The 26,384-nt window shown below is 46.3% G+C and overlaps 1 protein-coding gene across 1 annotated transcript in view; it reads right to left on the reverse strand.

Annotated features, from left to right (window-relative positions):
• Nucleotides 1-26,384, reverse strand: part of FAM166A (family with sequence similarity 166 member A) — a 75,592-nt gene that overhangs the window by 48,254 nt on the left and 954 nt on the right. Inside the window, exon 2 of the mRNA XM_054007444.1 lies at nt 12,317-12,531. Coding sequence (XP_053863419.1) covers nt 12,317-12,531 — 215 coding nt within the window. The remainder of the gene's footprint in view (nt 1-12,316; nt 12,532-26,384) is intronic.

Below are 26,384 nucleotides of genomic sequence, written 5' to 3' on the forward strand. Positions count from 1 at the left end.
GACATCGCCAGGTCGAATTTGGGGTAGTGTGAATGCAATTCGATGGTATTGGCCTCCGGGAGCTATCCTGGAGTGCTCCAGTGTGACCGCTCTGGACAGCACTTTCAACTCAGATGCACTAGCCAGGTACACAGCAAAAGCCCCGGGAACTTCTGAATTTCATTTCCTGTTTGGCCAGCGTGGCAAGCTCATCAGCACAGGTGACCATGCAGTTCCAGAATCACAAAACAGCTCCAGCATGGACCAAACGGGAGGTACTGGATCTGATCACTGTTTGGGGAGACAAATCCGTGCTATCAGAACTCCGTTCCAAAAGACGAAATGCCAAAATATTTGAAAAAATCTCCAAGGGCATGATGGACAGAGGCTACAACAGGGACCCCCAGCAGTGCCACGTGAAAATTAAGGAGCTCAGGCAAGCCTACCAAAAAAACAAAGAGGCAAATGGCCGTTTCGGGTCAGAGCCCCAGACATGCCGCTTCTATGATGAGCTGCATGCAATTCTGGGGGGGGGGTCCCTACCACTACCCCACCCCTGTCCGTGGACTCCTGCAACAGGGATGCAGATTTTGGGGACGAGGAAGATGAGGAGGTGGAGGGTGATGAGGATAGTGCACAGCACGCAAGTGGAGAAACCATTCTCCCTGACAGCCAGGAACTGTTCATCACCCTGGATCTAATACCCTCCCAACCCTCCCAAGGTGGGCTCACGGACCATGAAGCCAGAGATGGCACCTCTGGTGAGTGTACCTTTGTAAATATAATGCATGGTTTAAAAGCAAGTGTGTTTAATGATTAATTTGCCCTGAAGACTTGGGATGCATTTGCAACCAGTACAGCCCCTCCTTTTAAATGGCCAGCCCAACAGATGCTTGGTATGGGAAAGAAGGGCGCTGCTGTTTGAAACCATTCCCAATGTTGTGAAGGTTGAAGAAGCCGAAAGACTGTGGCTTACCATGGCTGCCTGCAAGCCGAATTCTGTTGCCCGGCCCTGCGTGTGTGATCTCTCACACCAAACCAGCAGGCCCTCAATATAAGAGGCAAAATGCGACCTTGTACCGAAAGCACCTGTGCTATGTAATGTTAACAGCTTGGTTCACCATGAAAGAGTCTAACATTGTTCTCTAAAATGTGTCTTTTTAAATACTACTCTCCCTTTTTTTCCTCCTGCAGCTGCAAATGTTTCAACGCTCCTGTCATGACTATAAAGGGAAGGGTAACAGCTCTCCTGTGTACAATACTATAAAATCCCTCCTGGCCAGAGACTCCAAAATCCTTTTACCTGTAAAGGGTTAAGAAGCTCAGGTAACCTGGCTGACACCTGACCCAAAGGACCAATAAGGGGACAAGATACTTTCAAATCTTGGTGGGGGGAAGGCTTTTGTTTGTGCTCTTTGTTTTGGGGGTTGTTCGCTCTTGGGACTGAGAGGGACCAGACATCAATCCAGGTTCTCCAAATCTTTCTGAACAAGTCTCTCCTATTTCAAACTTGTAAGTAAATAACCAGGCAAGGCGTGTTAGTTTATCTTTGTTTTCTCAACTTGTAAATGTACCTTTTGCTAGTGTTTATCTCTGTTTGCTGTACTTTGAACCTAAAGCTAGAGGGGTGTCCTCTGAGCTCTTTAAGTTTGATTACCCTGTAAAGTTATTTTTCCATCCTGATTTTACAGAGAGGATTTTTACCTTTTTCTTTAATTAAAAGCCTTCTTTTTAAGAACCTGATTGATTTTTCCTTGTTTTTAGATCCAAGGGGGTTGGATCTTGATCCACCAGGAGTTGGTGGGAGAAAGGAGGGGGGTGGTTAATTTCTCCTTGTTTTAAGATCCAAGGGGTTTGGATCTGTATTCACTAGGGAATTGGTGGAGAGTCTCTCAAGGCTTCCCAGGGAAGGGAATTAGCTTTGGGAATGGTGGCAGCGGATCAGATCTAAGCTGGTAGTTAAGCTTAGAATTTTTCATGCAGGCCCCCACATTTGTACCCTAAAGTTCAGAGTGGGGAAGCAGCCTTGACAGTTCCCCCTATCATCTCTGTCCCAGAGGCTAGCGCAGATAAGAAGGCGAAAAAACACACTCGCGATGAAATGTTCTCTGAGCTCATGCAGTCCTCACGCACTGAAAGATCTCAGCAGAATGCGTGGAGGCAAACAATGTCAGAGTCCAGGAAAGCAGAAAATGAACGCGAGGACAGGAGGGACGAACGACAGGGGAGGTGGCAGGAGCAAGATGAGAGATGGTGGCAGTGCGATGAGAGGAGGCAGGAGGTAATGCTGAGGCTACTAGGGGATCAAACTGTTATGCTCCGGCATCTGGTGGAGCTGCAGTAAAGGCAGCAGGAGCACAGACCGCCACTACAGCCCCTGTGTAACCACCCGCACTCCTCCCCAAGTTCCATAGCCTCCTCACCCAGACGTCCAAGAATGCGGGGGGGGGGGGGGCTCCAGGCACCCAACCACTCCACCCCAGAGGACTGCCCAAGCAACAGAAAGTTGGCATTCAATAAGTTTTGAAGTGCAGTGTGGCCTTTTCCTTCCCACCTCCCTTCATCCACCACCCCACCCAGTGCTTCCCTCCTCCCCCACCCCTCCTGGGCTACCTTGGCAGTTATCCCCCTATTTATGTGATGAATTAATACAGAATGCATGATTTTGAAACAATAATGACTTTATTGCCTCTGCAAGCGGTGATCAAAGGGGGGAGGGGTGGTTGGCTTACAGGGAAGTGGAGTGAACCAAGGGGGTTGGTTTTCATCAGGAGAAACAAACAGAACTGTCACACCATAGCCTGGCCAGTCATGAAACTAGTTTTCAAAGCTTCTCTGATGCACAGCGCACCCTGCTGTGCTCTTCTAATCACCCTGGTGTCTGGCTGCATGTAATCAGCGGCCAGGCGATTTGCCTCAACCTCCCACCCTGCCATAAACGTCTCCCCCTTACTCTCACAGATATTATGGAGCATTCAGCAAGTGGCAATAACAATTGGAATATTGGTTTAGCTGACGTCTAACTGAGTCAGTAAACAGCGCCAGCATACTTTTAAACGTCCAAATGCACATTCTACCACCATTCTGCACTTGCTCAGCCTATAGTTGAACAGCTCCTTACTACTGTCCAGGTGCCTGTGTCTGGCTTCATAAGCCATGGCATTAAGGGGTAGGCTGGGTCCCCAAGGATAACTATAGGCATTTCAACGTCCCAAACAGTTATTTACTGGTCTGGGAAGTGAGTCCCTTCCTGCAGCTGTTCAAACAGACCAGAGTTCCGGAAGATGCGAGCATCATGTACCTTTCCCGGCCATCCCACATTGATGTCGGTGAAACATCCCTTGTGATACACCAGTGCTTGCAGCACCATTGAAAAGTACCCCTTGTGGTTTATGTACTGGCTGCCAAGGTGGTCCAGTCCCAAGATAGGGATATGCGTTCCATCTATCGCCCCACCACAGTTAGGAAATCTCATTGCAACAAAGCCATCCACTATGACCTGCACATTTCCCAGAGTCACTACCCTTGATAGCAGCAGCTCAGTGATTGCGTTGGCTATTTGGATCACAGCAGCCCTCACAGTAGATTTACACACTCCAAATTGATTTCCGACTGACCGGTAGCTGTCTGGCGTTGCAAGCTTCCAGAGGGCTATCGCCACTCGCTTCTCAACTGTGAGGGCTGTCCTCATCTTGGTATTCTGGCGCTTCAGGGCAGGGGAAAGCAAGTCACAAAGTTCCATGAAAGTGCCCTTACGCATGAGAAAGTTTTGCAGCCACTGGGAATCATCCCAGACCTGCAACACTATGCGGTCCCACCAGTCTGTGCTTGTTTCCCGGGCCCAGAATCGGCATTCCATGGCATGAACCTGCCCCATTAGCACCATGATGTCCAAATTGCCAGGGCCTGTGCTTTGAAAGAAGTCTGTGTCCATGTCCTCATCACTATCGTGATCGTGCTGCCGTCGCCTCCTCACCTGCTTCTGCAGGTTCTGGTTCTGCACATATTGCAGGATAATGCGCAAGGTGTTTACAATGCTCACAACAGCAGCGGTGAGCTGAGCGGGCTCCATGCTTGCCGTGGTATGGCATCTGCAGGAGAGCCGGAGAGCAGAGACGATGGATGCCACGAGAATAGATACTTATACCGAATGACGAGACGACCTGCGAGGTGGATTCATGGCACCAGGAGAGCAGAGTTGCAGTGGAAGCGGTGGTTGGATGACGACAGCTATCAGTCCTATTGCACCGTCTGCTGAAAGCAGTATGCGTCTGCACGGAAAAAAGGCGCGAAACAATTGTCTGCTGTTGCTTTCACGGCGGGAGGGATGACTGACGACATGTACCCAAAACCACCCGTGACAATGTTTTTGCCCCATCAGGTATTGGGAGCTCAGAATTCCAATGGGCAGCGGAGACTGCGGGAACTGTGGGATAGCTACCCACAGTGCAATGCTCCGAAAGTCGATGTTAGCCACGGTACTGTCGACGCACTCTGCCGACTTAATGCGCTTAGTAGGGACACACACAATCGACTGTAAAATCACTTCCTAAAAATCGACTTCTATAAATTTGACCTAATTTTGAAGTGTAGACATACCCTCAGAGCCTTCTCCCCAGAGCCTGGATGCTTAAATTCATCACTTTGCTAGAACTAAAATATCATAGACTGAACAGAGATGCTGGATTTATGGCTTATTACAACAATCCATAACCCACTTACAACCCTCCCAGCTGCTCCCTCCCTTCCTGTCCCCGCTTATGACTGGAGAGGTGTTAACGGGCCACTTCATCTTGAATGGTCCCTTGAAATATGTGTTAACTCTTATGCTAAACAATCTGTTCCCCCTTGTATTTAGCAGTGACTCTCTCAGGGTAAATCTACACTACAAAATTAAGTTAACCTAAGTTATGTTGATGTATGACAACGGAAGTAATTAAATTGCTTTTGCCTGTCCACACTACACTCCTTGTGTTGGCGGTGCACATCCTCACCAGAAGTGCTTACACTGACTTAATTGTCAGCGTGGGGTGTTGTGGGATGGCTTCAGAAAAGCAGAAACAGTCGATGTAAGCAATGCAATGTCTACACTGACACTGCGTCAACCTAATTGCATCAACCTAAGTGCTACACCTCTTGCAGAGGTGGAGTTAAGTTGGTGTAGTGGGTGAGTTACATCTGCAGGAGCTACATTTTAGTTAACTCTGTCGTGTAGACCAGGTCTGAGTTAGTTTCCCAGACCAGAGGAAGAGCTCTGTGTAATCTCGAAAGCACGCTTCTCTCACCAACAGAAGTTGGTCCAATAAAAGATATTACCTCATCCACCTTGTCTTTCTAGACTTCTGTAAAATATTTGACTTGGTACAGAAGGCATTTTGATTAAAATACTAGAATGATATGAAATTAACATGGCACACATTAAATGGATTAAAAACTGGCTACCTGATAGGTCTCAAAATCTAACTGTAAATAGGGAACGGTCAATGAGGGTGGCATATTTCCAATGGGGTCCTGCAGGGATCGGTTCTTGGCCTTACGCTATTTAATATTTTGTTAATGACCTGGAAGAAAACAAAAAATAATCACTAATAATGTTTACAAAGAACACACAAATTGTGGGAGTGATAAATAAGGCTGCGTTTTAGTCACGGGTATTTTTAGTAAAAGTCATGGTCAGGTCACGGGCAGTAAACAAAAATTCGTGGCCCGTGACCTGTCCATGACTTGTACTATACGTCCCTAACTAAAACTTGGGTACTCTGGAGCAGGGGGTGGCTCAAGGGCACCACAGGTGCTCTTGGGGGAGAGGGATAGCCCGGGACCCCTGCTGCTGCTCGGGAGTGGGGGTTGGTGGGGCTGGCAAGCTCCCTACCTGGCTCCACGTGGCTCCCCAAGCACCGGCCAATGGGAGCTGCAGGGGCAGCGCCTGTGGGCAGAGGCAGCATGCGGAGCCCTCTGGCCGCTCCTCTGCCTAGGAGACAACAGACATGTCACCCCCCCACAAGATAATCGCTGCCCAGAGCCCTCACCCCCTCCTATGCCCCAACCCTCTTCCACAGCCCAAAGTCCCCTTCCACACCCAAACTCCTGCTGCTGCTGGGGGGGAGGGGAGGCGCAGGGACCCGAGACTGCCCCTGCAGCAGTCGGTGTGGCTGGCCCAGGGGCTGCCTGAGCTGCTCAAGTGGCCCCCAGATCAGCAGCACCAGACTCTGCAGAAGTCACAGAGGGCTCAGAAAGTCACAGAATCTGTGACCTCCGTGACAGATTCACAGCCTTAGTGATAAATAATGAAGAGGACAGGTCATTGATTCAGAGCAATCTGGATCGCTAGGTAAGCTGGGCACAAGCAAACAATCTGCATTGTAATATGGCTAAATGTAAATGTATACATCTCGGGACAAAACACATTGGCCATTCTTACAGGATGGGGGACTCTATCCTGGGAAGCAGCGACTCAAAGAGATTTGGGGGTCATGGTGGATAATCAGCTGAACGTGAGCTCCCAATGTGATGCTGTGACCAAAAGAGCTAAGGACATCCTGTGATGCATAAACGGGGGGAGGGGTTTTGAATAGGAGCAGAGAGGTTATTTTATCTCTGTATTTGGCACTGATGTGACTGTTGCTGGAAGCCTGTGTCCAGTTCTGGTGTGCTCAATTCAAGAAGGATGGTGATAAATTGGAGAGGGTTCAAAGAAGAGCCACAAGAATGATTAAAGGATTGGACAACCTGCTTAAGAAAGGGAAGGTTAAGGGGTAACTTGATGACAGTCGATGAGAATCTACATGGGGAACAAATATTTAATAATGGGCTTTTCAATCTAGCACCGAAAGATATAATGCAATCCAATGGCTGGAAGTTGAAGCTAGACAAATTCAGACTGGAAATAAGACATACGTTTTTAGTGGTGAGAAATTAACTACATGAACAATATAGCAAGAGTTGATGTGGGTTCTCCCTCCTGACAATTTTAAAAATCAAGAGTGTCTGTTTTCCAAAAGATATGGTATAGGAATTATTTTGGGGCAGCTCTCTGGCCTGTGTTATACAGAAGATCAGATTAGATGATCACAATGGTCCCTTCTGATCTTGGAATGTATGAAAAACATGTATTTTGAAGAATAGTTAAAAACTCAGAGACTCGCTGAGTGTTGTTGATTCTATATGGAGAGATGTTTGTTTAGGTAAGTTTTAATTTAATCATTTTTTATAAAGTGAAGGATATGTGCAACAGCTGTGGTTTTAAAGGCATGTCTTCATCTTGAGCACAACTTCAAAAGTAACATTAAAGGTCAACATCCAAGTTTGTCATCCACTCTGTGGCTTCCAGTAAGATGGAATGTATCAAGCCTGTCCCTCCGGCAAAAGATCTTAGAGGGCAGCAATTCACTAGATGCTCCATGGTTTGGAGGTCTTCTCCACATTCACATGTGAGACTTCTTCATTTTCCATTTGTGCGTTAGGCAATTGCAGCACCTGTGTGATGTTCTGATGTGGTTCGCTAGGATCCATGTCTTATGCAACATGGTGAAGGTAGGTAATTGTTTTGTAGGATCCATGATCAGGTCTTGATTCTTGACCCTACAATTTTTGCATAGCCTCCACCACTTGTCTTTTGGTAACACTCCTGAGGTTTCAAAAGCTTTAGCTGCTAACCAGAAAGGGTTCCTGGATTTAAGGTGGCATCTCAGGAGGGGGTTGGAGACCTTCATAGACGAGCAAGTCTGAGTTTGTTATCGCAGAGTCGTATTCTTGTATTATTGCTGCTTCTCTTCGGGGGATGTTGGTAAGATATGCGTGAGGACGGGGAATCAGAATGTCAATGTTAAGTTCAGCACTTCTGTGACAATTTGCATAGCAGTGTTCAATTGCACATTGGCAAGTTTCATATGTGCACTACCTACTCATACTGGCACGCAGTATTCAGACACTGAGACGATGAGGGCCAAGGATGTCTGCAAGGTGTGAGCATCTGCTCCCCTATTGGTCTTGGCTAGTTTATGGATTGTACTGTTCCTAGCCTTTATTCTGGCAGTGGTTTCTGTCAGATGTGAGGCAAGAGGGCTTCCCAAGATATCTGTGTGGTTCTGGATTGTAGCCTGAGTTTGGTGTTGCAGGTGACATTCACGCATGTCTTTACATGTCAGTTGCTCAGGTGAAATGAGGAGGCAGCAGTTTGAGGGTTTGGTCAGAGTCATAGAATCATAGATTATTAGGGTTGGAAGGGACCTTAGGAGATCATCTAGTCCAACCCCCTGCTCAAAGCAGGATCAATCCCCAACTAAATCCCCAAATGGCCCCCTCAAGGATTGAACTCACAACCCTGGGTTTAGCAGGCCAACGCTCAAACCACTGAGCTATCCCTCCCCCCTGTGTGATCACCATGACCAGTAGCACTTCTTCAGGTTCTGCAGATCTTGTGCTGAGGATGCGTTCTGCGCGGGTGAAAGGCTCACTTCACGGTGAGCGTGAGATCATTCTCATATCCAAATTTTCATGACTGGCTTCATGGCATGTCACTGAGATAAATATTAAAGAGAGACAGTGCCAAGACGAATTCCTGTGGGAGCCCATTGTTCAGGAAACGAGGTCAGCTGGTCTGTTCTATTATAAGAATGCAACACTTGTGAGCATAACTCTCAGTAGGTGCAGCGTTGCTCTGCAACATGCTATTTTTGACACTTTCAGAATCAAGCTGTCCTGTCAAACCATGTCATATGCTGAGGACAAATCCACAAAGGCTGCTGCTGGTTTGAGCCCATATTGATAGCCAGCTTCCATGTAGGTCATCAGTGCATGTACCTGATTGCAGGTACTTCATCTCAGTCTGAACCCAGACTGCTTTTTTAGAGGCAGTAATCAAAGCCGGGTGTAGTATCCTTCCCAAGAGCTGGTATGTTATGCATAGTAATGATACCAGCTGTTAGTTTGTCAGTTTGTCTGCTCTCTGCAGTGTCAGGATGGTGGTGACCTTTGCCTGTTGCCACGCCTTAGGCATTTGGCCAAGGGCATACACGTTGGTAAAGAAGTGTGTCAACCAGTTGTGGCCATGCTGGCCTCGGTTTTTCAGACATTCTGGGAAAATGCCATCTGGGCCTGCTGCATTGCCAAGTTTGGTGAGTTTTATGGGCTTGTCCACTTTTTCTCTAGTGAAAGGCTTTGATAGATTCAGTGTTGCTGGGCAGTTGGACAAAGATCAATAAAGCTCTGTCTTCCTGGTCCTTTTGTGATGAAATCTATTTGGGCTTTGGAATTCAGGAGCATTAGGGTGGCAATGGCGTCAGCTGTGACACGTGACACGGTGCAAAGGGGAGGGTTGGTACTACCATGATTACGGGGAAGCTTCCAGGCTTTCCTGGTGAAGTGGGTGACACCGAGGCTCTGCAGAGCTTTTGCATATCACTCTCATCTAGCAGAGTTCAGTGTTTCCAGGAGTGTGGTTGCAGCAGCAGGATTATCTATGGTCCTGGACTCCTTCAGGAGAGCCTCACTGTCTGCCAGTCAGCAGGGAGTGTTGGCTTTCCTGTAGCCACAGGGGATGTTCCTTTTTACAGCCTCTTTAAGGAGATCGAGGAACCTGTCATAACTGTCCATGTTCACAGGGCTTTGTCAAACCACTTTTTCCATGGGTTCCATGTAGCTGTTCCAATGGTCCTTCCTAAAGTTTCAGTGTGGTTTTGGTAGCAATGTGATTAGAGGACTAGGTCACTGATGCATATGACAAGAGGTCAATGTTGGCTATGTGAAAAATCATTGAAGAGAGTTTGTTCCACCAGTAGGGGCCATGCGTTCCAGGCACGGGACACGAAGCATAAGTTGGGCGAGTCAACTTTTCTCCACCTTGCAGGATGAAAGGTTCCTGGGTGCTTAAGATCAAACGGTAGATGCTTATTTTGGTTCAAGGCCCATTTAAGAAGCTGTTTGCCCGTGGGATCATTGTTGTCAGAACCCCAGGATGTATGATGGCTAGTGAAGTCTCCAACCCATATTGAAGGGTGGCTGTGATTTGCTAAAACCAATGTGGGCCAGGTGACATATGGTGGCCTAAAGATATTTGTGATCTTAAGCTGGCCAACTCAGATTGTGATAGCATATGGTGTTGAAGAGTTTGAGTCCACAGAGCAGGTATTCCACAGCTGTTGTCTCATGAACATTGCCGGTCCATGTCCATGGGCTCACTGCTAAGAGATATCCTGGGATGTGACATTTTGATGCTTTCTTGTTGTCCAATAAGTGACTCTCTTGTAGTGCGAGGACATTGATCTTCTGTTCATGTATTAGATTGGCCAGGTCATTGCATTTTTCAGAAGAGAGGCCTTCCACATGGAGATGGCATACACATAGGCATGAGCCTTTTTCTTTTCTTTCATTGTTCACCCTGCAAAGGGCCATTTCATTTGAGATCACCACAAGTCACGAGTCTGTCAATTGGTGTTCAGTTGTCCGACTGATGGCTTGGTCATGCCAAAGCACTTATCAGGGAGAGCTGAGTGAAGGTTGTCATCACCTCCTTTAGGTGGTGACAAGCATATGGAGCATGCCTTGGGAAGGCCAGTCATTGAGCCAAGTCAGACAGTGAAGGACATTTTGGTGTCACAGAGGTGCAATTCCTGAACCCATCACTGTAAGGAAGCCATCCCTGCTCAGATCAGGAGTAAAACTATCCAATACCGCAGAGATACATGATTGTATCATAAAGCAGACCTGCCAGTCTCTGCCACCTACCTAGGGTAGGCCAAACAGTGATGCAACATTGACAGCTGCTATGAAATCTTACAGTCACAACAGCTACTTCTCAAACACTACAGGAAAAACACATGAGAAAAGCACTCGACCCAGCTGGAGCGAACAAGGAGCTACGCATTGAAGCGGCGCTTACGGAGGCCCAGCGTGCTGCTGCTGACGCAATCTTGGTTTCAGATATTCAGATCTGTTGCACAGGGAGCGTGTGTGCTGCCCAAGGGCACTTCTATTCCAGAGGAGCCCAGGGTCAATACTGAGGGTGCATGCAAAACCCTGTAAGTGCGAATCTATGTGGGCACTTCTCTAAAGAGAAGGAAATGCTTCACTCTACAGTTGCTTGGCAATGAGGAGAATGAGAAGATGTGCGTTGTAACTCAATTGGCCACAGGAGAATGACAGGTCCCACTAAAGATTCTTAAATTCTCTAAGGTCAGAGGGAACCATTGTGGTCACCTAGTCTGACTGCCTGTATAACACAGGCCACCACCACCACCCAGCATCCGCAATGAGACCCACAGGAGACTAATCATGGAGCCATGATTGTTCCATGAAAGCATGTCCTACTAGTCCAAATACCATATACAAACCAAGGCCACCTAGGTGAAACTTTTGACTTAGACTCATAGACTTTAAGGTCAGAAGGGACCATTATGATCATCTAGGGTACGTCTACACTTACCGGAGGGTCTGGCGGCAGGCAATCGATGTTCTGGGATCGATTTATTGCGTCTGGTTTAGACGCGATAAATCAATCCCGGAAGTGCTCGCCGTCGACGCCAGTACTCCAGCTCGGCGAGAGGAATATGCGGCATCGACAGGGGAGCCTGCCTGCTGCATCTGGACCCGCGGTAAGTTCGGACTAAGGTACTTCGAATTCAGCTACGTTATTAACGTAGCTGAATTTGCGTACCTTAGTCCTAAGTGGGGGGTTAGTGGGGACCAGGCCCTAGTCTGACCTGCACAATGCAGGCCACAGAATCTCACCTACCCACTCCTGTAACAAACCTCTAACCTATGCCTGAGTTATTGAAGTCCTCAACTTGTGGTTTAAAGACTTCAAGGTGCAGAGTATCTTCCAGCAAGTGACCCGTGTCCCACGCTGCAGAGGAAGGCGAAAAACCCCCAGGACCTCTGCTAATCTGCCCTGGAGGAAAATTCCTTCCTAACCCCAAATATGGCGATCAGCTAAACCCTGAGCATGTGGGCAAGACTCACCAGCCAGACACCCAGGAAAGAATTCTCTGTAGTAACTCGGATCCCACCCCATCTAACATCCCAGCACAAGCCATTGGGCATAGTTACCTGCTAATAATCAAAGATCAATTAATTGCCAAAATTAGGCTATCCCATCATACCATCCCCTCCATAAACTTATCAAGCTTAGTCTTGAAGCCAGATATGTCTTTTGCCCCCACTACTACCCTTGGAAGGCTGTTCCAGAACTTCACTCCTCTAATGGTTAGAAACCTTCGTCTAATTTCAAGTCTAAACTTCCTAATGTCCAGTTTATATCCATTTGTTCTTGTGTCCACATTCAGCTGGCAGAACTTCCCTTTGTGTTTATGCCGTGGGCAAAGTCCTGAGTTTCACTCACCAGTGTATCCGGGAAAGTAACTGTAGTTTTGATCCAGCATCTGGTTTGAAGGATGCTTTGTACCACTAAAGTCCTCTAGGAACCTTGGCTTCCCCAGGGGTGCCAGCACAGAGCAAGGGCTCTTCCGAACATTGGGGTCTGTCAGCAGGCGAGAGGTGGTTTTGCCATAGGTTTCTCCAATCTGGTAGCGGATCTGAGGGTAGAACCCACCATATCTGAGGAGGAAATCACAGACAGGTACTTACTGGTTTGGCAGCAATGACCATTTTAAAGTTCCAGCTCCTCCACACATAGATAGAATAATTAGTTATGTATCTGAAAGTGTGTGTTATGAGGGTATATATACCGTATATACTCGTTCATAAGCCGAATATTTTTGGTAAAAAAGTGACGCATCAAAGAGTGGGGGTCGGCTTATAAACGGGTCTACACCAAAATTTCATGATTTTAAACTCTATGGAATCATTGAATTGAATATCTAATACATTGTCGTTTTGTTTACCTGGAACGTCTGCAGGCATGGAGCCCCTCAGCTCCCTGTGGCCACGGTTTGCCGTTCCCAGCCAATGGGAGTGCGGGAAGTGGCCACTTCCAGCAGTTCCCATTGGCTGGGAACGGCAAACCGCAGCCACAGGGAACTGAGGGGCTCCATGCCTGCAGACGCTCCAAGTAAACAAAATGTCCCGACCCACCAGCGGCTTACCCTAATGGCCGGGAGCCAAAGTTTGCCAACCCCTGAAATATAGGGTCGGTTTATGAAAGGGTCATACAGTTTTTGCTGTTTTTACCTAACCATCTTGGGGGGTCGGCTTGTAAATGAACGGGCTAATGAACGGGTATATACGGTATGTGGGTGCAAACGTGTGGGATGCCGGAGTGTAAAGTGCAAATGAAGATGTGTATGGAGATGAACGTGCACATGCCAATGTGTTGCTATGTGAAAAGCATGAAAGTGTGCAAGTCGAACGTGTGCATGTGGGTGTGTGAGACGCTTTGTCGGGGAGTCCAGAACTCTATGTCACCTTGTTACCAGGGCCGCCCGGGGGTGGGGGCAAGTGGGACAATTTGCCCCAGACCCCAGGCCCTACAGGGGCCCCCACGAGAATATAGTATTCTATAGTATTGCAACTTTTTTATGGAAGGGGCCCCTGAAATTGCTTTGCCCCGGGCCCCCTGAATCCTCTGGGCAGCCCTGCTTGTTACCCTGTCTCAGCAAGAGAGAAATTTGCTGCTACTAAACCGTGTGTCAGCTCCTCAACATTTCAGTCTGCTAGCCAGCCCAACAAACTCGTTAGGATTCTGCCAGTCCTTGCCTTGCCATGCAGATAATCCTGGGTGCACTACAGTGCCCGAGCCCTCTGGAATAACGTTCCTTTGTGGCATCCAGTCCCTGTCACTGGATGCCCACGGAAATACCACGTCCGCTGTCTCCAAAGAGAGAATACGCACCAGCCTGTTGGCTCAGCTGACGATGCGTCCCTCACTTCAGTATAATGCCGAGATGAATTTATAATAAAACAAGAATAAGTTTAATAATAGAGCTTTAAGTGGCACTAAGCAGTGATAACAGAAACAGAAAATGGTTACAAAGGAAAGAAAAGAATAACATGCTTCTAAGAGTCTACATAGAACCTTAGCAGCCACCCAGCTTTGTCTAAAGGAGTTCTCACCCACAGTCGCTTTTCAGCATCGACCAACCAACCTCACTGGGGATCCACTGTTCAGAGATGCAAAGAGCACTGACCTCTTTGTCCCCTCAGTGATGGGTAACAAAAGGCCTTTTTGCTTCTCTTTATATTCCCCAAATTTCATTGTCTTTGTCTTAAGAGTCAGGCTGACTCCCGAGGTCCTCCCTTGAGTTCAGCCTGTGGTATCCTACACATGCTGACGCCATGATGTTTCCTCATCCACCTGATGACCTCAGATGCAAATGAGCTGCCCATTGTCTTTGGCATCCCGATTTATGTTACAGACACAGGCAAACTGGCAAATTAACATTCCACAGTTTGCCAGAAGCTGGGAATGGGCGACAGGGAGTGGATCACCTGATGGTTACCTGTTCTGTTCATTCCCTCTGGGGCACCTGGCATTGACCGCTGCCAGAAGACAGGATACTGGGCTAGATGGACCTTTGGTATGACCCAGTATGGCTGTTCTTATGTTCTTTGTCTAGGACAAACTTGTTTAACAACTTTGCCTCCAAAACATATTTTAGAACCATATTTGCTGCACACATGTGGGGGGAGGGATAGCTCAGTGGTTTGAGCATTGGCCTGCTAAACCCAGGGTTGTGAGTTCAATCCTTGAGGGGGCCATTTAGGGAACTGGGGTAAAAATCTGTCTGGGGATTGGTCCTGCTTTGAGCAGGGGGTTGGACTAGATGACCTCCTGAGGTCCCTTCCACCCCTGATATTCTATGAAACTCTATACCTACATCACACAATGATATTATTGACCGGCGTGTCACCAGCTTTCATGTGATACTACACATAACTCTCTTGGCAGATAAATACTATGACAATAATGGGTTAGGTGTAATAAGTGTGTCAGACCTGAAGGGAGTTTACAGACCAGTGAGCAGAGATGACCCGTGCCTGCTAATAGCGGGGGGGCGCACAACCCCAGAACAGCTGAGTCATGCCCCCCCAGGCAGCCCCCACTCCTGGTAAAGCAATGCCACCCCCCCCCCCCAGAAAGCAGTGGCCACTCCCTGAAGCTCCCAGCTGTTCCTTCTGCCTCCCCCTGCCCAGTGCAGCTCATTGGCTCAGCTGCCCTGCAGGGAGGTGGCCTGGCCGCATCTTGTGACTGAACAATCTGGGGGGGCGGGAACGTGACCCTGCATGCCCCCTCCACGCATCGCCTCTGCCAGAGGGCATTGAGGGGCTCTCAGTACAAGCATGGTTTGTAGGGGTGTGAAAATGCACACCTGGGTCTGCCTGCAAGTGTACAAGTTTGTGAATGGGACTGTAGATGCATATAAGGTAGTGCTTGTCAGTCTGTGTGTGTGTGTGAACACCCAGAAGCGTGAAAGTGACTGTGCATGTGGTGGGGGGAGCGAGGGGATGCGTTGTGGCAGTTTGATTTTGGCAAAACCTCAGTCAGCATATGTTCTTTGTATAATTAACAGTAAAACCTCTCTCGGTTCCAGGTGACACGCTGGCAGAACAGGTGCTAGCTCATGCCAAGGTCCCAGGCTTTACTGAACACTGACAAATGCATAGCTGGAAACAAGTCTGGTTTTCCTGTGGTGTTAGCATCATCGAAACAGATAGTAGATGGTAAGTTGATAAGAACGTCTTTAGATTTTATAAAATGCTTCTAGAATGCTGCATGTATTGATCTCACTTATAATGTCTATCGCCCCTGGTATAAAGTTATATTGAGTATTTGCACTGTAAACCTTTAATTGTGTAACTCACAAAAACAGGAAAAGCAGCATTGATTACGGTAAAGTGCTTACCCTGCATACAAGAATGACCCACTGAAGGCGTCTGACATATTGCGTAACATCAAAAGATAGAGATTTAGTTGATTGCATTCCTAACTTCCTCCAAGAATGAGAGCCCTACACATGAACTCATCCCATCAGTTTTGGGCTCTGGAGAGGAGGGGATAAAAATCCCTGACAGGAGGAAATTGAATTTCTTTTATGCTGTCTGGACTCTGAGGGGCAAGGATTCCTAAACAGAAGCATAGAGATCCCCATGCTGCTTGGCATGAGTTAGCCTTGAAAAGACATTCGGTGCTGACAGATTACTACATTCTGTCACCTTTGGAAACCATAGGCCAGGGCCGGCTCCAAGCACCAGCCCAGCAAGCAGGTGCTTGGGGCAGCCAAGGGGAAGGGGCAGCACATCGGGCTGTTCGGCGGCAATTCGGAGGCGGGTCCCTCTCAGAGGGAAGCACCTGACGCTGAATTCCTGCCGAAGAAGAAAGCGGCGCGGTGGAGCTGCCGCCGGAGTGCTGCTGATCGCAATTGCGATGGTGGCTTTTTTTTTTTTCCGACGCTTGGGGCGGCAAAATCCCTGGAGCCGGTCCTGCCATAGGCTGACCTCACTTGCGTGTATATGTTGCCAGCTTTAAGCTATAAATAACTCATTTCTTTTTCCTAGTTAATAAACCTTGAGATAGTTTATTAAAGGATTGGCTACAGGTGTTGTCTTTAGTGTAAGATCTTGGGAACCAATTGATCCCTGGGTAAGTCTCTTGGGACTGGAAGCAACGTGAATATTTTGTGATTTTGGTTAAGTGACCATGTATCACTAAATCCAGCTTGCCTGGGTGGCAAGATAGATTGGAGAGCCCCAGGGGAGTGTCTGCGACTCCATGGTAAGACTGGTACAGTGATCCAGGAATTCACATTTGTTACCAGGTTGGTGAAGTCTAATGATAGAATATAGCACCATGTCTGCCCTGGAATAGACACTCCAGACAGCGTGACACCATGGTTTGAGTTTGCATCACAGCCTGTAAGAACACTGAATATTTTACAATCTCCAACTGTTCTGTATTTAATCATGGGTCTAAAAATGAACAAAATGAGCTTTTTACCTTTAAACAATTCCTGCCCTTCTGCCATAAGAAGGGGAGGGAGAAAAAAAAAAAAAGCAAACTCCAGTAAAACACTGAAAACATACATATGCAGTAATTGATGTGTGTTTCAAAGGAAAAGTTATAGGATGGTACACAATTCAGTAAGGAGTTAAGGACACTGACTGTACAGCTAGATGGTGTAAACAGGAACTAGCACATTGATATTAACAGGTCACAGTCGCACTGATAGTAACAACGCCAACAGTCGCACTGATAGTAACAACAGACGCCAAAGTCTGGTGCAATAAATGAGTTTGTAACCAAGTAGCAAGCAAATTATTCACAGGGCTTAGTCTGGCATCTTCACTGAGCAGGGATTTAAGATATTTGTGTTACTGTCATAGTTAACTGGACCATGAACAAAATCATTTTGTGTTGGTGCTTTTGTTCAGCGCTGATGTGTGACTACATGGTTTGTTTGCTCTTTTGCCTCAAGTGATACTGTGTCTCTAAGGCCCATTATAGAAAACATGTCTTATAGTGAATCACTCAAGGAGCTCAAGCCATTTAACTTAACAAAGAGAAGGTTAAAGATGACTTGATCACAGTTTATATTTACCTGTGGCCTTGGAATCTATGAAACATTAAAAATAAATATTAAACAGAACTTAACTACAAACAAACACAAAGCTTGAAGGTTAAACCACAATATACCATTTAAAGACATCTTTAATAACAAACAAAAACCAGAAAATTCCTATCTCCTCTCTCTCTATACACACACACACACACACACACACACAAATCTATGTTTAAAAGAACATTATTTAGGTTGCAAAGTCAAATCCTCAACAGTTAGGAAATGCCAATATTTCGGTTGCTAGTGCTACCTTAATTCAATTCCCTGCTGTGTATTCATTATGATATAATCTTTAATTACATATTATTTCCCCCCCCGGGCCCTGGCCTCCACCAAATGCCCAGGATTGAGCAGCAATTCAGTCCTGTTTTCTTTCCTACCTGAAGCCGGAAGGGTATTCCTTTGTCTGAAGTGCACATTGATAACTGTGCTGGCGGAAAAGAGTTTCTTGGATTTTAAGGACCAGGACAGAGACTACGGCGCCGCCGAGGCTCTACCTACAGTGCATGTGGGAGCGAGGCTCCCAGCCGGAGTAAACAGATTTATCCCACTGGGGCTCAGGCTAGCGCTAAAAATAGCGGTGTGGCCGCTGAGGCTTGGGCTGGAGCCCCTGCCATGCACCGTGCGTAAGGCTGCGGGTGCCACTGGACATCCAGGCTGAGGAAACATCACCCCCCTGAGTCAAAGAAAAAAGCAGTTGGCCACCAAGGAACCAGAGAGTGAGGAAATCAGAGCAGAGGCATGGCAGTCCATAACCGTCAGAGGCAAGAGGATGAGGCGGCATTTTACACGGCCGTAGGCAGATGAGGCTGGGCAGGCTATGAGAACCAGGAGGAATTCCACCCAGCTAGAAGTTTCCAATTGATACCACCCCGTCAGCGTGGAAAGGGGAAGCTCTCTCTGACGATCTAGCTGGTTGAATGGAAGGGAGAGTTGTATGAGACACCTGTCTGAGCCCAACCTGTAAGAAAGTCAAGCTTGCCCCCCCAAAATACCTGCATCCATTCAAGGAAGACGACAATCCTTGTTGGGGATTCTATATGGAGAAGAACGGAAAGACTGTTCCGTAAGGGCCAGGCCGATGACAGGACAGAGCTCTCCCAGAACCAAGACAGGTTTCTGAAGTCAGTGGGGAAGGAAGCACTGGTGAGGCTGCCACCAATGACACTGTTGTGGGGCACCTCACAGATTATCGATGACTTCAGGGAACGCAGAAGGGTGCTGAAAGAGAGGAATGCCCAAGTGATCTTTCTTGGAGATCCTTCCTGTCCCATAAGTGAAGGAAGATTCTAGGAGTGAACTGCTGGCTGGGGAAGTGGTGTACGGGTCTGGCTTTGTGGATCATTGGGCCACCTTCTATGGGAAGCGGGGGGGGGCCTGTAAAGTTTGGATGGCCTCCATCTCAGTACAAGGGGAACCAGTCTTCTGGCTATGCTGGCTTCTGGACAGGTTGGCTAGAGTAGTAAGGGGGAGTGGGATTCACTAGGGGACTTATGTGCTTGGATCGCTCACCTCCCAGGACAGTGACTTAATCACTGTGTTAACAGGTATTCTAGGGCAGGGCTCTTTCAATCTCTCCTGTTGAAGTTAGTCCCCTTTGTATGAATAATTGAATAGAATAGCTGAAAGCCCATGCTGTTACATGTGTGTGGCATTTGGGCCAAGTATTGGTTAAATCAAGATTGAATTTCTAAATCACGATAGAAAAAACATCCTAAAATATTTTCTCTAGCTCACATAGAAATCCTGTGGCCATCATTACACAGGAGTTCAGACTAGACGATCACAACGATCTCTTCTGCCTGCATAGTCTACGGATATTGTTTTCCCTTTTTTCAATGTGCAGCTCTCTGCCTTATTTGCCACACACTATTAATACACTGCTCTGAAGACAGAATTCTTCATTTCCTCGTGAACTTTTCTATGGCATTCATCACTATCATATCTCAGTGCTTCACAAGCACGGATTAATATATTTTCACAACACTCCTCTATGATGAAGGGGTATCATCCTATTTTATAGCTGGAGAACTGAGACACAGAAAGATTAAGATCAGAACTATCCACTAATTTTGCGTGTCCAATTTGAGACACCCACCCATTACATATAATCATCTGGCACTTCATATGTTCAATGCCTGGTTCCCATTGACTTCAGTTGCCGCTGTGAATGCTCAGCACTTCTGAAAGTCAGATTCCCAGGGTCTAAAGTCAGGCACCCAGAAAATGAGGACTATTGACCAACTGTGAAAATTTGATACCATCACACAAGAACTCTTTGGCAGTGATAGAATCCAATTCCCCACAGCAGCATTCAACCACCTTAACTCTGCCTTTCTCTTCTCGCAATTTCCTGTCTCATTCACTACACACCTTCCAACTTCTGTAACCATTAAAGCAAGGGTCTTACAGAGAACAGTCTTCCCTCACTCCAAAACCCTGATTCATCCCCAGAGCAGGGCCAGCTAGGCATTGAGTGAGGCGAAGGTCATGTTTAAAACATGTATGTGACAATGGGATTCAAAATTGTATCATAATGCATACGGACAAGGCGACCTTTGTTAATGCTGCATGGGCAACCTTAGTTCGGACATTTCCAAACTACGTTTTGCTGACAGAGGAAGGGGAAGACTCTGGAATCTTGGACTCCATTCCAGGCTCTGCAAAGGGGTGTGTTACATTTCAGTGATATCTGCTGGAGGCTCATGCAGCCAGTGCTAAAATAGCCTTAGAACTTTAGACATTATAGATGACAATTTCCTAACTCAAAAAGTGTTGCAGCCAACACGTGGGAATTCTTTGTTAGACCTCGTCTTGACAGATAAAGAGGAACTGATCACACAAATAAAAGATAGCTGCTGCTTAGGTACAAGTGACCATGACTTGATTACATTTATAATGTGTAACCAGAATAAAGTCGAGACCAGTAGAGATATACATGGCCAGAGCCAATTTCACAAAGCTGAAAACAATTATGAGCCAAATCAGCTGGGAGGAAGAAATTAAGTAGAAAAATATGAATGATAACTGGGAATTTTTAAAGAATGTTTACTAGCTGCCCCAAAAGCCACAATCAAGGAAGAAGGACATACTGGTTAAAAAAAAAATCTGACTTGGTGTGTATATATACACATACACACACACACACACACACACACACAAAACAAATGGAAGAAAGGGGAAGCTGATAGTAATGAGTATAAATCAGAAGCTAGGAATTGTAGAAAATTGATAAGGGACTGTGACAAAGTTGGGGATTTTTGTAGTGTTTTACATGAATAGTCTGTGCACTCCTCAGTTTCCCTGTGTGCTGCATGTTTAACAAGGTGGTGGGAGAGGGTTTGTTGTTGCAGGGGACCAGGTATGACCTCACCTGGCAGGCGGAATCCCCAGAGAACGGCCTGAAGATGCGGAACTCTAACAACTGGTGACTTGGTGACTAAGAGGCCCAACCCAGCTTGGCAATCAGTCAGTTCTGGCCAGTGGGAGGACAAAGGAAAGAGGACCCCAGTGACCTGACCAACCAGTTCCAGCCAGAGGGGAACAAAGGACGGAAGAGAGAGGGCCCCAGCGACCTGTTTACCTGGGACAGAAGACAAAGGACAGGGGAGGAGCTGTTGGGGAAGATGATATCGGATGATCGGCTGGAAGGAGGGGGCTGCTGGACTCGGGAGAGAGAGCAGCCAGAGCCCCCCTGGATGCAGGAGAGACCTGGATGTGCTGTGCTGAGGGTTGCTAGGCCTGAGGGCCGGGTAGTTTCCTGTGCTGGGTTTAGATGCTCAATAAGCACTCCTGTTTTACACTGGTGGAGAGTCACTCCAGTCTAGAGATCAGGGTGTGGAGGCCCCGGGGTCCAGAGCGAGTGGACTCCCTGAGGGGGCTCACGGCAAGAGACAGGTGTGCTGAAGGCTCAGAGAGGTGTGGTTCCAGGAGGCAGAGGGACTTAACCCCTGAGAGAGTGGACCCCCGAGAAGGGCTGTCACACTGAAGGGGGTTCCTCCCAGGGACTGTACAGAGCTGAGAAAGAGCACAGAAATATACTGCCAGAAGAGTTAAGGACAATAAGGAGTTTTAAAATATATTAGGAACAAAAATAATCCTGACAAAAGTACTGCTTCATGACTAGATGGAAATGGTAGAATTATCAATAATAATGAAGAAAAGGCAGAAGTGTTCAATAAATATTTCTGTTCTGTATTTGGGTGAAAAAAAGCAGACGACTGTCTCATCATATAGGGATGATAACACTCTTTCCAATCCACTAGTATCTCTGGAGGATGTTAAACAGAAGCTACTAAAGTTAGACTCTTTAAAACGAGCAGGTTCAGATAAAACTCTCGGATGCAAGTTAAAAGAGCTGGCTGAGGACCATTAACGTTGATTTTCAGTAAGTCTTGGAGCACTGGGGATGTTCCAGAAGCCTGGAAGAAAGCGAATGTTGTGCCCATTTTAAAAAACCATAAGTGGGATGACCTGGGTAATTATAACGCTGTCAGCCTGACATGGATCCCAGGCAAGATAATGGAGCAGCTGATATGGAACTCGATTAATAAAGAATTAAAGGGAGGGTAATGTAATTAATGCAGATCAACATGGGTTTGTGGAAAATAGATCTTGTCACACTTTTTTGATGAGATTTGTAATTTGGTTGATAAAGGTAATAGTGCTGACTTAATATACACCTCTACCCTGATATAACGCTGTCCTCGGGAGCCAAAACATCTTACCGTGTTATAGGTGAAACCGCGTTATAGCGAACTTGCTTTTATCCGCCGGAGTGCATAGCCCCGCCCCCCGGAGCACTGCTTCACCATGTTATATCCAAATTCGTGTTATATCGGGTCGCGTTATATCGGGGTAGAGGTGTACTTAAACCTCTGTAAAGCGTTTGACTAAGTACCACACAACGTTTGGATTAAAAAACTAGAATGCTATAAAATTAACTGATAGGCCTCAAAACGTCACTGTAAAAAGGGAATGGTCATCACTGAGTGGGTGTGCGTTCCCATGGGGTCCTGCAGGGATCCGGTTTTGGTCCTACGCTGGTTAACATTTTTAATCAATGACTTGGAATAAAGCAAAATCATCACAGATACGTAGTAAATAACACTGCTCTACAGCCAAAATGCTTCTGAAATAAATGTAGTCAAACTTAACTAATTCTGGGTCACTGAGAATGAAAATGATGCTTAAAATTGTTGATTGGCTCTAGTTTTCAAGATATGCTATTGGGTCAGTATATACGACCCTTGACTTGGGAATGGCGGAGGATAAGTGAGTTATAAAGGGAAGGGATCTCAATTTAAACCAGAAATGACTAAAATACATCTTTGACTGGATCTATGAATAAATCTATGACTGGGTTTGGACAGTACTTGCTTTTTAGGCAAAACAATGAATGATGCAATCTGAAGCTGGTATTACATCATACATGATATGAATTGCATCATGTTATTCCTAGAAGTCATGTATGATGCAATCATAACGAAGCTTACATCACTGCTGAACAAATTGCCCTATATCAGCTCTAGAAATCATACAGTGTCGTGCTCTCTTCTTTGTCAGTGTTTGATTTTGCAAAGGGACACATTTCTGTTTAGCCAAAGTGAGCAGAGATGCCTTGTACTTGTGTGAACAGTGCAGATAACTTCTGCTATGTTTGTGGTGAAGTGACTTTTGCATCACAAAAGCGCAGTATAACCACGATGGTTAAGAAAGGCTATCACCTTTATTTTGGCTGCAAAATTGGAGATCAGGACAAGAGGTGGGCCCCACACATATGCTGCAACACTTGTGCAACAAATCTTCGCCAGTGGTTGAACAGGAAAAGGAAATCTATGCCTTTTGCAGTGCCAATGATTTGGAGAGAGCCAACAGATCATACCAGCAATTGTTACTTCTGCATGGTGCCTCCAGTTGGGAAAAGTGTGTCAAAGAAGAAAAAGTGGACTGTGCATTATCCAAACATTCCATCAGCTATACGCCCAGTACCCCACGGAGAAGGACTGCCGGTTCCTGATGCACCAGAATCATTCTCACTTGAGTCAGACGAGGAAGAGGATGAAACTTCTGGTCCTGAACCATCAATGTCACAGGACCCACATTTTCTCCCATCCTCCTCCTCTGAACCACACCTCATAACACAAGGTGAACTGAATGACCTTGTCAGGGATTTGGAACTACCTAAGACTAAGGCAGAGCTGTTGGGCTCCAGACTACAGCAGTGGAATCTCCTGGCAGGTGATGTTAGGGTTTCCATGTTCCATGACCATCAAAAGGATCTTGTCCCATTCTTCTTCATGGAAGGTGATCTTGTAGCCTGCAACAACATCGATGGTGTGATGGCAGCCTTCAACATCATTCACGATCCAGATGAGTGGAGACTGTTCATTGATTCATCAAAGACGAGTCTTAAAGCAGTTTTACTGCATAATGGCAATGTTTTGCCATTAATTCCAGTTGGTCATGCAGTCCATATGAAGGAAACCTATGACAACATGAAACAACTTTTGAGGTGCATAAACTATGACCAACATCAGTGGCAGCTTTGTGACGATTTGAAGGTTGTTGCTCTCTTGCTTGGTCTGCAGACTGGATACACAAAGTACTGCTGTTTTCTCTGCGAATGGGATAGTCGTGCAAGAGATTCCCACTACATCAAGAAGGATCGGCCACTCCGACAGTCATTGGAGCCTGGGAGGAAAAGTGTTCAGCATCCACCACTTGTTGAATCAAGGAAGATTTTGTTACCACCCTTACACATCAAGCTGGGTCTGATGAAGAACTTTGTCAAGGCCATTGACAAAACACAAGCAGCTTTCAAGTACCTCGGTGGAAAATTTCCAAGGTCAAGTGAAGCTAAGATAAAGGAAGGTGTCTTTGTTGGTCCTCAGATTCGTGAACTTCTTCGAGATGATGCATTTGACCATGCACTGCGTGGCAAGGAAAAGACGGCATGGAAAGCCTTCCAGTTAGTGGCAATAAATTTTCTCGGAAACAAGAAGGCAGACAACTACAGGTTGTTGGTGGAAAACCTCCTCAAGGCATACAAAAGCCTTGGTTGCAACATGTCACTAAAGATACATTTTAATCCACCGAACTGCGAAGCAGTGAGCGACGAGCACGGCGAGCGATTTCACCAGGACATTGCAACAATGGAGAAACGCTATCAGGGCAAATGGAGACCATCAATGCTTGCAGACTATTGCTGGACAGTGACAAGAGATGCTCCATGTAATGAATACAAGAGACAAGCCAAGAAGCGCCGAGTAGACATTGAATAGGACTAAACTATGTACAAAATAGTTTTTTGCCTTTTGTTTCATAATACATTTTATTTATATAGCCCTTTTGCTGATTTTTAAAGTGTTACATAAACAGGACAGGTGAAATATTATCATGTAAAACAACCATAAACACATGAAAAGAGCTAGGTTTAGAATTTATGATTAAAACTCTACTATCTACACAATATACATAGACATAAAATGTAAAAACTTAAATATCTTAGAAACAGTAGCCAATCAGTTGTTTTAATTGTCATATTTGAATTCAGCACATCAAAATACATAATAAATAGCACATTTTATCTCTGAAGCAGACGACTTCTCAAAAATTGTAGACCAGTGTAATAAGTGGTAAATGATAAAGAGGACAGGTTACCGATTCAGAGCAATCTGGAGCTCTTGTTAAACTGGCTGCAAGCAAACACTCTTCATTTTAATATGGCTAGAGGTAAGTGTATACATCTAGGACCAAAAAACGTTGGCCATACTTACAGGATGAGGGACTCTATCCTGGGAAGCAGTGACTCTGAAAAAGACTTCGGAGTCACGGTAGAATACAAGCTGAACATGAGCTCACAGTGTGATGCTGTGGCCCAGAGGGCTAATGCGATCCTGGGATGTACAAACAGGGGACTCTCAAGGAGCAGAGAGGTGATTTTAGGTCTATATTTGGCACTGGTGCCACCGTTACTGGAATCCTGTGTCCAGCTCAGGTGCGCACAATTCAAGAAGAATGTTGATAAATTGGAGAGAATTCAGATGAGAGGCACGAAACTGATGACAGGATCAGAAAACCTGCCTTAGTGATAACTCAAGTTCCTCAATCCATTTAGCTTAGCAAAGAGAAGGTCAAGGGGTGACTTGATCACAGTCTATACGTATCTACCTGGGGAACAAATATTTAATAATGGGCTTTTCAATCTACCCGAGAAAGGTCTAACACGATCCAATGATTGAAGTTGAAGCTAGACACATTCAGAGAGGCAATAAGGCATCCATTTTAAAAGATGAGCGTAATTAACTATTGGAACAATTTACCAAAGGTTGTGGTGGATTCTCCATCGCTGACCATTTTTAAATCACAATTGGATGTTTTTCTAAAAGTTCTGTTCTAATAATAATTTTGGGGAAGTTCTATGGCCTGTGGTATACGGGTGTGTGCGTGTGTCAGACTAGATGATCATAATGGTCCCTTCTGGCCTTGGAATCTATGGATCTAATGGGCACAGACTTTTTTGTCTATTCCCTCCAAGCTTGAACCCTTCTGACCCATCTCCTCCAACTTGTCCCTGTTCCATTGCTGTCTCTTCCCCACCCTGTCTCCCCATCCTAGTTCCATTCTCCTCAACTAGCCAGCACCAGTTTCCAGTCCTCTGGCTTCTCATCCTAGCCCCCGTCTCACCCTCCAGACTCCTGTCCTCTCTCCCCCATTCCTATTCTCAGTATCCATGCCCAGCCAGTCCCACTTCCCCTCCTTCCAGATCCTCATCCAATCCGTCTCCTTCCCCTCCACCTCCTTCTTCCTACCTTTCTGGTTTCCAGTCCCAGTTTCCTTGCCCAGCCAATCCCAGTCTACTCCCAATACCTAGTCTCCTTCCCTCCCTACTGA

This window comes from Malaclemys terrapin, chromosome 17 (genome assembly GCF_027887155.1).
Source record: "Malaclemys terrapin pileata isolate rMalTer1 chromosome 17, rMalTer1.hap1, whole genome shotgun sequence".
NCBI classification, from domain to species: domain Eukaryota; kingdom Metazoa; phylum Chordata; order Testudines; family Emydidae; genus Malaclemys; species Malaclemys terrapin.